Source organism: Atractosteus spatula, chromosome 13 (assembly GCF_055471065.1).
Source record: "Atractosteus spatula isolate fAtrSpa1 chromosome 13, fAtrSpa1.hap1, whole genome shotgun sequence".
NCBI lineage: Eukaryota > Metazoa > Chordata > Actinopteri > Semionotiformes > Lepisosteidae > Atractosteus > Atractosteus spatula.
This window is the reverse complement of record NC_142718.1, coordinates 8,823,473-8,835,625: the sequence shown is the minus strand read 5'-3', so window position 1 is coordinate 8,835,625 and position 12,153 is coordinate 8,823,473. Positions and strand designations below refer to the sequence as shown.

At 42.3% G+C, this 12,153-nt stretch overlaps 1 protein-coding gene across 1 annotated transcript; it reads right to left on the bottom strand.

The window, feature by feature from the left end:
• Nucleotides 1-1,831: 1,831 nt before the first annotated feature.
• On the bottom strand, nt 1,832-10,744 carry LOC148821764 (uncharacterized). Its single transcript, XM_088930992.1, has 5 exons — nt 10,576-10,744; nt 8,983-9,626; nt 7,656-7,731; nt 4,235-4,342; nt 1,832-2,762 (listed from the first exon to the last, which is right to left on the bottom strand). Exons 1-5 carry the CDS (start codon nt 10,629-10,631, stop codon nt 2,237-2,239), a joined length of 1,410 nt encoding a protein of 469 aa, XP_088787118.1. The 5' UTR covers nt 10,632-10,744; the 3' UTR covers nt 1,832-2,236.
• Between the last annotated feature and the right edge of the window lie 1,409 nt (nt 10,745-12,153).

Sequence of the window (12,153 nt, the reverse complement as noted above, 5' to 3'; positions counted from 1 at the left end):
TGTGAATTTTGTGATCTTAAAAAAAAAACAATTCACTTATGATCAGAAGTATTATCGATGTGGGTCTTCGGTTTGAAACAAAACTAAAGCACATCAATGGTGTTTGTAGGACTGTGGAGAGATGGATAGAACAAAAAGTATGCTCTCAACCTGGTTTAATGAAAATTTATAGGTAGTGAACCTCAAAGCACCTATTAAAGATTGATAGAAAATGAAAGTTTTTCCTGAGGAATTGGAATTATGACTAAAACTAGACTAAGATGTGATTTAATAAGTTCTGCTTTAACCCCTAACTAATCATTTACAACGGCTTATGTGAGATACCAATGTGTAAGTTATTTTAAAAAGCCTAAACTGCACACAAGTCTTTAAGGTAACCTGGATGATGAAGTCTAAATGTGTGCAATAGAAAAAGAAGCACTAACAGAAATAAACTGGTTACTGATAGGCAGTCTTAATAGGTGCCAGTAGATGTCCTGTATTGCGTTAGACATGTTAATCTTGAAGGCATAATGCATCCATCCGTTTTCAAACCACTTCTTGTAATTCAGGGTTGGGGGAGAGCTGAAACCTATCCCAGCAGTACAACCTGGATGGGATGCCAGGCTGTCGTAGGGCAGGCGGATAAGCGTAGAAACACCCCATACTCAAACCAGGGCCAATTAAATTTCCAGTCTGGTTTTGGACTGAGGGAGAAAAGCGCCAGAAGGAAATTCACACAAAGCCAGGGAGACCATACAAACTCCACACAGCACCCCAGGTCTGGGAGTGAACCCAGGACCCCAGCAATGCCAACTACTGTGCCAACATGCCAATTGGGCACGATGCAGTGCTTTGCAAAATCAGGAAGGGACAGTAAATGGCAGGTCAATTTAAAACCACTGTACTTTGCACCTTCGTTTAAATTGTGAACCATGTCAGTGGCAGTCGATGAAACACAGATGGTCCTTCGTGACTTCACTGAGAATTTTATAACTTCAGAAGCGTTCTGTAGAAGCTCTGCCCAGCGGGAAGAGAGGTAGAAAGAACACTAAGATTCCAAGACATAGAACAAGCGGTTTCTTGCTGTGGGAAAATAGCACTAAAAATGTTCTTTATGGGTAGCCTTTTTGGGTATTGTCGCTTAAATGCAAAGTATGCATTTTTTCAGGCATTCTATGAAATTACCATTAGTAGGTAAATAGCAAATAAAAACCCCGCACTAGGGGCATTGATCTGGGCAGGTCAACACTGACCACACGCCCACACATACTGTTCGGTGATTTTTTTTTTACTGTCCTCCGAGTCCATTGCACAACACCCCTGCAGAATGTGTGGGTCCTAATGTGCCAGTAAAGTGATGAGGACATGATAGTGTAAATAGGCGCTTTCCCGTCATAAACAGTAGGTGTGTTACCCTGCCATCCTGGCCAAATTTCCCAATGGCCCTCACCAATCATGGCCTCCTAATAATCCCCATCTATGAACTGGCTTCATCACTCTGGTCTCCTCCCCACTGATAGCTGGTGTGTGGTGAGTGTACTGGCGCACTATGGCTGCCGTCGCATCATCCATGTGGGGCAGCACATTGGTGGTGGTAGTGGAAGAGAAGTCCCCATTACCTGTAAAGGGCTTTGAGTGGAGTGTCCAGAAAAGCTCTCTATAAGTATAAGGAATAAGATTCTAACTTAAGTTTCACTTAAGATGTCTGACATCCTACTTCAATGTCATCACATTTAAATGAGATTTACACTCCCAAACATGTCGGTAAAATACACGAGCCTTCCAGAATGTTTCCATGAGCAGTTTAATTAAAACATAAAAATATCAGTATAAATAAATCGAAATCTGGTTTTAGAAGCTTGCCATTTTTTATTTTAACTTCAGAATGCATCAAAAGTATTTTTGTTAGAAAGGAAAACTGTGAACATTTCTGCTCAAAATTAAATGTTAAATCGGAAAAAATAAATGAAGCCCCTGAATTCTAGGTAATCCAAAATAGAAGAGCAGGTAACACAAAATGCTCCCTTCATTTTTAAACGGATCAATAAGCTGAACTTCTTTTCATTGCCTAAAGTATTCTTATAAGATTCGTTCATGTATCTCAAGACAGGTTAGGACGAGCCCTAGAATTATTTTGTTCTGCCTCAAGTTACTGTATTGCATATATAGTGTGCGTGCATAATAAACATAATACATGTATATACGACGTAAAGCCACCATGACCTCTCAATACAAATGGTTTACAAACATGTACTTAAAAAATGCCTTCTGATGCAGAAGAATCACTTTCTTTGACCACTGTGGACTGCCTGTTTTCCATTTTGGCCAACATTGACTTAAAGCCACCTTTCTGCAACCAGGAGAAGTGACGCGAAGGGTCAGGGAAGTCAAGAATACTGCTGTTTCCACTGACCTTACATGACTTATTTCCCAGTGTTTCACTGAAACACTCCTGCCTCTTAGTCCAGCTATGTTCAGTCTTCACACTGGCTCCTGGGCTAACAGTCTTTTCGAGTAAGGTATCAAAATTAGGGTCTTGGTCTTCATTGCTTTTCTGCAGGACAAAGGGCCTATCTTTCCGAACGTTATTGTTATAAATAACCCTGCTCCCTTCCAGAACGGAGTCCATTTCATTTTTCGTCATTTTCTTTTTGCCTGTGCCCAATTTGGTCATCTTTCCATTTTTCTTTTGTGGTTTGAAGGTTGAATCCTCAGCTCTCCTCTTTTTGCCATGTCTGTTCTGGACAGGAGCCTCTTTACTTTTGCACTTTAATAAGTTCCTGAAATAAAGAAAAGGGTCTAAATGAGGAGAAAAGGATTTGGGCTCCAGATTGAACTGAATGCGGAGAGCGCAGGCTGGGTCTTGCCATTCTGGAATTCCTTGTTTGAACCTGAATTATGTCATTTTGTCAGGGCAGAAGAAATACGGTGGGTTCAAGGACAGCGAAGGCTTCCTGAGGTGTCTCCAGAGCAGTGGCCCTGTGGGTGGCCACAGCACAGGAGTGGAGAACTCACACACCGCAGAAAATAGTACTATAATACAGCAAAGTCCTTTAAACATTGCACTCATTTATAAACCAAGTAAAGCTTCAATGAGTTCAGTAGGGTTAGTGTGTTAGCATAAGTTTTCTGTAAGATTTTCACACAAACGTAACCCTTCTAAATGTTTCACTTTGACTCACTGTAGCAGCAGTTAATGATGCATCTATTATGCAGACTATTAAAAACTGTTATCCATCTAGAAGTGTCCATTTGGCGTCTCTTTTCTCAAACACCAGTGTAAAAAAATGGAGACCAGCACCATCAATGTCTCTGTGCCGTGGCACACTGTACTAAGTAAGCACTTCTCATTTGACAATTGTAATTTCTGACAAACATCTTGTTTTTGCATTTGGCTACAGCTACAACAGTATTTAGACCTCTGAGTAGTTGACCAGCACTCTGTACTATCACTAACATGCTGCTTGAAGGACTGAGGTGAAAAGCCATACAGATTCATAATGTATGATTCTAAAACCTTTGGGTGTATAAAACAAATTAGTGGTACCAAACAAAAATACTGTTAAATAGGCAGCAATGTGGTTCAGTGGGTAACACTGCAGGGTCCTGGGTTTGAAAATGGCTTATGTGGAGCTCACAGCTTTGGCTTTCTTGATTTTCTCCCACCATCCCAAGTCATGCAGTCGCAAATAATTAGCATCTCTTAATTGCCCCCCATAAACATGTCCGCTCCCTGCAATGGGACAAACGTCCCATTTAGAGTGTAGTCCTTCCTTAAACCCTGTGCCCCTTGGGTTAGGCTCTGCTTCTCTGTGACCCTCTAAAGTAGGTACTGAAAATGGAGGACATTAAGCTCATGTCATGTAGGCTTACATGCTAATGCATTAACTGTGCAAAAGGCTTGTTAATCATTCAGGCTCAATAAAGTGCAGAAACAAGGATCCCATATTAAATACCTTAGTTGAAGGACACTGCATATTTGTTCGATGGGATCTTGTGACTGATGTGAGGAGTGAATTTCATGCATGCCATATGCAACTAATGAAGACAGACAACACGTACTCTAACATAGAAAGGCAAATCCTATCAATTTTTTCCAAATAAGTTACGATTACTTTAACAACTGGAAATGGAACCTAGAGGTCACCCTTTAGGCATCTGTAAGTCTTCTCACTCAGTTTTTTAAACTACTCAAAGGCCACACGTATGCCATTAAGGTTTTGCATTTGAAATGTTTTATGTTTTTACCTACCTTTGTAAAAATACATGAGGCCTGGAACACGCACTAGGTGTTTTTCTCAGTTCACATGCGCGGTTCTTAGCATTCATTGTAATATTTTTAATGGCAATCCACAGTTTTCTGAAAGTAATAAGAAAAAGCTAGATTAAAATGCCAGAAAAGCAAAAGTGACAAAAATATATATTAGCACCACTTTCATCTAATAACATAGTGAGACAATTCTAAAAATGCTGCCACTGAGATGCCAAAAGAATCACCCACTGTCAGTCAGGACCCACTTCATTTGTAACTAAAACAAACTACAAATGTATAGTACATACAGCAATGTAAAGTGCTTTACAGGTAATGGAGACTCCCCTTCACCAGCACCAATGTTCAGCCTCACCTGGATGATGTGACGGCAGCCATAGTGCACCAGTACACTCACCACACACCAGCTATCATTGGGGAGGAGAACAGAGTGATGAAGCCAATTCAGAGATGGGGATTATTAGGAGGCCATGAGAGGTAAAGACCGGGGGAAAATATTGCCAGGATGCCGGGGTTACACCCCTACTCTTTTCGAGAAACACCCTGGGATTTTTCATGACCACAGAGAGTCAGGACATCAGTTTTACGTCTCATCAAAAGACAGCGCCTTTTTACAGTATAGTGTCCCCGTCACTATACTGGGGCATTAAGACCCACACAGACCACAGGGTGAGCGCCCCCTACTGGCCCCAATAAAACCTCTTCCAGCAGCAATCTTAGCTTTCCCAGGAGGTCTCCCATACAGGTACTGGCCAGGCTCACACCTGCTGAGCTTCAGTGAGCTGTGAGTTGTGAGGTGCAGGGCGATATAGCTTTTTGGCCTCTTAAGGCATTATTTAACAGTCAAACACATGGGAGAGCAGCCTGGGGCTTTACGGGCTGATTAGCCCTGTGAAACACCTTGTCTGTACATGCTGTAAATATAGTCACTTGTGTGTTGTGTGCAGTGTAGTGTTTGTATTGTGACTGTTAATATTTGTTTAACCAAGTGTGCCTAAATTATTACTCTTTTCACCAAGACTGTACCAGAGAAAGATTTTACGTGCCTTTAAATTATACCAACTGCTCGGAGAAATCACTCGGGGGTTATGAATATTTACCCATTGACTAAACCGCTTGGTCACTTTCCGATATTCATCATTTTTGCAACAATATTCTGTAAGCAGATTACTACTTTGAAACTACAAAAAACAAAGCCATGGAAGAATGAGACCAAAAGTGCCAAGTCAAAACAAAAAATGGTTCCTGTCGCCAGGGTATGACAAGTCAAAAATGACACACAAGAAAATGAACAGTTACAATTGCGCTAAATAACATCTGCTTGATTTCTGACAATATTCCTTTCAGAACGTACAGTGAAACATGAACCAAAGGACAAGTGGAAACTACACAGGCGTGCACTAAGAAGTACCTCCTGTTCTTGGTTATTTACCCAAAGGGTTGTGGGAGTATGGAACAAGCTACCTAATTATGTCCCCAGCTTCTATAAAGAAATGGATGATTGAGATCCTTGGATAAGTTAATTACTAGCTACCAAACAGGCTACAAGGCCCAAATGGCCTCACCTCATTTGTAATCTTTAAAATCTTTTTTTTAAAAACACTATAAATAGTTATATTTGAAATGGAGGATATTTTGTCTTCTTTTCCCAAGTGTTATCTCATTACAGTGAAACTGTAAAGTGCGGGTCACATAATAGAGTATAAGGAAGTGCCCGACAGCCCAATCTGAATGAACTGAGGCGCGAAAGCTAGCTGTCAGTATTGGTCATGGGCTGGAAGTCTGGCTGCTCTGTATTTACCCTAAGCGTAACGTTTATACGGAGTGCGCGATGTTATTTTAGACTAACGCGTCTGAGTGAGTAGAGTTTACACATATCAATAGAAATGGCTAACATTTCAATCTGATTTTTTTGTCCTTCTTGGCAGTCAAAGGCGGTAATTATAGAAAACAGACTTAAGTACTATGCAGGAAAAGGCTCTTACTCAAAAGTACCACACTGGAAAATAAAAATACAGGCAATGTAAAAATACCATAAACACTATAATACAGCTTCTGAAGAAGGGTTGGGGGGCATTCAAGTGGCACAGTGGTTAGCATTGCTGCGTGGCAGCACTGGGGCACCGATTTCAATTCCTGGGGTGCTGTCTGTATGCAGTCCGCGTGTCTACACGGATTTTCTCTGGGTGCTCCAGTGTTCTCCCACAGTCCAGAGACATACTGGCGAACTGACCTGGGTGCAATTTCCCCAGAATGTTTGTGTCCTGCAATGGACTAGTGTCCCATCCAGGGTGTATCCTGCCTTGAACCTGTCCCTTGCCGGGATAGGCCCAAGTTCCCTTGCAACCCTTGTATTCAATAAAGCGGTTAGATATGGATGGATGCAAGGAGGGTGGAGTCAACAGGCCCGAAGAGAGCCACACTGTATCCCACCTTCACAGTACCGATGGTATTTCATATCAACACATGCCAGCTACGAAACCCCCATCTTCTGTTTCGTTTGGTGCCCAACATCTCCCAAAATCCCTAAAGGGAAACTTTCTAAAATTTTAGCACTCAGGTGAAAGCAACTTCAAAAACACAGAAGAGAAAGCACGAGAGAAACTGCAAAGAACTTTACGAGGGCAGCTATCCTTGAATTAGCTAAGAGTATCTCAAACAAAAAAATACAATGAAATCATTTTACACGATCGCCACAGTTTTGTTTTTACACAGAGCCGGTTTTTAATCGCCAGGAATTTAACACCGTATCTCATCACTTGCACCCCAGTACCACGCATAACCGAGAACTTGAACCTATTCAAACACTCCCACTGGGCCCAACTTCGACACTTGGGTGCTTATAGAGGAGTCAGCAGGAGTAGCAGTTTCTTTCATTGAAACACTGTAGGCTCTCAGGTGTCAGGAACCAGCAGAACCCCTTACCCCCCCACTTTGCTTCATTGGTGGTACAGAGCAAATCAGGGAGAGACTAGCCAATTCACACCCGCTCAGACATGCCTGTATGTGGCCAAACATGCGCCATTTCATTTGGAAAATCCCACTGACAGTCATTTAATGATAGAGCAGAAAAGAATTTGCATAGTAGTTCAGGTGGGTAGCTGCGTCAGCATGCATAGGCTGCAAAGGAACAGGTAATAGGTTTATTCCATGCTGAAAAAAAGAAGAAAGAGAACAACGTTTCGGCTGTGGAGCCTTCTTCAGGTGTCATTTGCATAGTCTGGATTATAACAACAGAACTGTGAGCTAGTACTTTTATTTGTGTAGTCACTGATGTGCATCTTTTCATCGTTTTTGTCTGCGACAGCAAAAACAACGTCATCCTTGAATTCTACTCCTATTCAAATAATGCTGTTGATTAGGGGACGGATATCAAGTCCATATTTGCAGTAAGAACACTTACCCCCTGCTGCTTCGTTTTGTTCTACAAACCCTTCTTTTCTTCAGGATCCACTGGTCACATGACAAAGACAAGGGATCTGCAGGTTGTTTTTTAAAAAAAAAAATGTTGCATCAAAAGGGAGACATGCAGAAGTGCAACAGTGAATATTCAGATAGTATTTTAAAGATGATTTGGGATTGCCTTGCATCCCATGTCATTAATATGTTTTTAATCTCTCATGTCAAAGGTCCACACAGGAAATCTGATCATAACCTTGTTGCATCAGTTTTTGTGTTGTACCAGCTTGTCCAGTCATGAATATAGGATTATGGTTTCACTTTGTGAAATTGTACTGAAGATAATCCCTTGATCTAACAATCCAGCAACTTTCTCAGACAAATATTACAGAAGATTTGGTTTTGACAGTTCATTTATCCGCCCCTACCCCCATCTAGCATAAAAATCTCAGAAGTGTCTTTCTTCATGTTTACTCTGATCAAAACATGCATGCCCATAAAAGTTGCAAAATGACGACAAAAAAAATATAGAAAAGCCTCATCAAAGACTTCCTGACCTTAAATATAGCTTATCCAGTGATGCCTCCTTCAGGATGATCAAATAAAACCCACAGATTTTACAGACAGCGGGGCCACTTCACAACAAGAGTGCCTCACTGTCACCCCACTGCAAGGAAACTCCCACCAGAACTAGAGCCCTGCCAACTCTCAAAATAAAAAGTAAAATATCCAAATATGATGAGTGAGCCATCTGCGCCAATGCCCTGCATGATGACAAAACCAGGTGAGCAGTTACAGAATAATTGCAGTCTGCTCCAATGTTCTCCATGATGCTACTGCACAGTTATCAAGCCTATTTAATACAAGACATTCCTTCCCCTGGACAACGGGGGAAGTGTACTTGACAGGAAGTTATTTTTGTACCATAAAAAGTACGAATTATCTTGGATGTAGTGGTAAAACAAATTCCAGAGAATGTGGGTTGAACATATTGTAACACATACGGCCACCATTGCAGGTTGTGAGAGCTGGCTTACCAGCGCGGTGACGTCACCGCCCTTCCCTGTGAATAGCAGGGACCGCAGCCATCGGGCTGAGGGGAGATTTCCCTTTGGCTCAACTGGCTGGGTGCCTGTTGAGTGACTCTGGAGGCCCGGGTTCGAGTCCCCGACGGTGGGGGGCCGACTTGAGGTGGCAGAGGCGAGGGCGCATACCCACGTGAACCCGAGAGCACTACAATATGAACCTCGCTTCACTGCGATCATAACTGCTTTGCAAAGCAGAGCACTCTCGTCATCGTGCCTCTTCCCCTGCAGCAAAATGTAACTTACTATAGTCAATCTTCTTCTTCTTCATCTTCGTCTTCTTGGCGGAGAGCATTTTCTGGAAGAGCGCCACGCAGGCGTCGCAGAGTCTCGCGGCATCGTACTCCTCTCCGGACGCCCACGACAAGCCGTCCTCAGCGGCGGCAGTGTCGTCGTCATCGTGGCCCTCGTTCTCCCCCCCGGCTTCCGGGAGGCGCACCACGTCGGCCCGGAACCCGAAGTCGTCGTCCTCCAGGATGCTCACTTCGTCGTGCGAAGGCTCGCCGTCGGCCTCTGACGGGCTGTGGGCAGCCTCCCCGTCTCTCTTCGGACGGAACAGGCCAACTGGCAAGCGAAGGGTGTCTGCGTTGGTTGTGCAGTCCGGCGGACGGGGGGTCAGGCGCTTATTGGCCAGCGTTTCGTTGAAGTTCAGCACCTCTACTTCCTTGTTGCTGGAACACAAGGAGGCACCACTCTGCCACTGTGGCCTCTGCAAACACACAGGCGACCGGTCACTACACAGGAGCGCGCGAGTGGCTTTGAGTGACTGTCCAGAGGGACAACCCTTCTCCAAGATCTGCTTCTTGCCTGCGTTTAAAGGACTGGATTGCTTTGTCAGGAGATGCGTGGGGATGTGGTCTTCAGTCTGACTTTGACAGATGGATTGATACCTGCTGGAACAAAATCAAACTCACAATACCTTGCGAAACAGACGATCCCAGTAGGTCTAAATGTGCCAAGACAACTATGTAAAATTACACCCACCTAACTATGTTTACCTTAGAGCAGCCCCCATGTTAATAAATCACAAAATCTAGGAAATCCACACATACATTTTCTACTTTCACCCATATTATATACCCAGTGGTTACTAATTGTGTCCTTCAAATCTCAGAATGATCAACTGCTAACAATTTATAATTCACACAGCATTATACACACTGCATTCCTGATGTAGATTGTATGCAGTTTTTTTTAAGTGTCTTGAGTTTATGATTTTATGTTTCATTATCAGAGCACAGGGCACACGAATAGAGTAACCCCTGAAAGATAAAGACAATGCCAACATTGTACAGTAAACGTCATATCCTCACAAAACCACCACTTTTCAAATTCTTTCCCTATATTAGACACAAATGTCTATTTTTTTTTCAAACAAAATAGATAAAAAGCACTACGTAACTCAATTAACTACTCCATCACGCCGTAGCGTGCAGAACTGAGCTCAACCCTGACCAGACCTGAAGACACCCGTTTCAGACACGGTTTCTGCGCTGTCATGGGTCACAGGGTTTACTGATCTGCTTTAGAAAAAAAAAAAGCTACAAAACTAGCCTATTGTAAATTGTCACTGGCTGGATGAGAGACTCCTACAAAATACGGCAAATCGTATGACGTTCATAGGTCAAACTCCTAACTTGGAAATGTTGCAAAGATGCACAAGGCGAATAGACTCTGCTTCGAAATCGCATTGTTTCAACGCAGTCGTACCATATCTGGAATTTCACTTTTAAACCCTTTTTGTTTCTGCGTAGTGTTTTACTTCACTGGCTACTGTGGGTTTCATAAAAACGCTTGTTACGTTTTTAAAAAAACTACAAAGGAATCAAAAGTACATACAGTTGTTCAAATTCGTCATCGTCTATACTCGAACGTTTCCACCTGTGAGATGTCATGCTGAGGACACCGTCGCCCGTTTCACATGATTTAAGTACTTTTCATTCTTCAAAGATGTTGTTTACGTTTCTGAAAAGCCCGGCTTTTATCAAAGCTCTTCGATATCGTGAGAGCAGAGATTTGGGCGAGACTTGAGCCACAGCCTTTGTTCCAGCCGTCAATCAAGAGGCAACTAATTCTCCGATTGGTCCATCTAACTCTGTGCCTTTTTCTTCAGCATTTCCGCTCAAGGAGGGTGGGACTTTCAGGTGCAGAAAGGGGAGCGCTGGAGCTCTCCTAAGTAGTATGTAAATACTGTACGTGGGCTTATGTGAATTTCATTTCGTGAAGGCACGACGATAGACATAGAAATGAGTCCTTTAATCTTTATGTACTTCAGTAAAACCTTAAAATATTCCGATAAATATTAATGTCAAAAACGCGTTTGCTTTTGTGTTTTGTTTGCTTTAAAGCTTGCCTTTAAAGCTTGTTCACAATTTGAAGTAGCAATCAATATCTGTTGTATACACAACCTGCTCCACAAATTCAAGACAACAAAAAGAAAACCGATAACACGAAAAAATGTAAAAAGTCACGATTACCTAAGTATTCAGTCCCCTTGCTGTGGCACACAAATTATCTTTTGTGTACAAAATCACCTTTACAACCCACGTAATTATTTGAGTGGGATCTCTGACAGTAATAGTAGTTAGGGTAATTTCAGAATACAACGCCTGTGCTTGTGGGGTTGATTTTCGTGTAAGAACACTAATGAGCTTTCAAAGCAAGGCAGGAAACCTTTCAGATCAGGAGAAGGGTGGAAGAAAAACCGAACCAACATGAAACAGGAGGGGCATCATACCACACAGATAAGGAAGAAACTAGGGAGAGATGTTCACAAGTGTAATATTACAACTATCCTGTATGCACCCGTTAATACCATTCCCAGTGTCGAGCATGGCGGTGACAAAGTCATGTTATGGGGATGCTTTTCGTCAGCAGGGACAGGGAAGCTTGTCAAGATTTGAGGGGGAAATGGATGGGACAATGTACAGGCAAATCTTAGAAGAAAGTCTACTTCAGTCTGCTAAAGACTTAAATTGGGGCAGGGCAACTATCAAAACCACATGCCCAGAGCCACACTGCAGTGGCTTAAGAAGACAAAAAAATGTTCTTCCGTGGTCCAGTCAAAGTCCCGACTTGAATCCTATTCAGAATCTCCAAAAAGTTGAAAACTGCTGTCCATACGCCATCCTCAAACAAATTGATAGAGCGTGAACAAATCTACCAAAAAGAAAGAGCAAAAAAAAATGACATCAAGCCAGTGTCCAAAGTTGGTAGAGAGTCATCCCAAAACATTCTTTTTTTTACTCTCAGAAGCCTTTAACGTGAGCATTCAGCTTTAGAACAGAATATTACGTTTAAAATAACGTGTATATATTATTTTGTATTTTAAACAAAATTGGATACCAATGGAAGGGTATGAATACTTTTGCAAGGCACTGTATATACTGTAGAAGTAAATCAGGAATTGATAGAAAA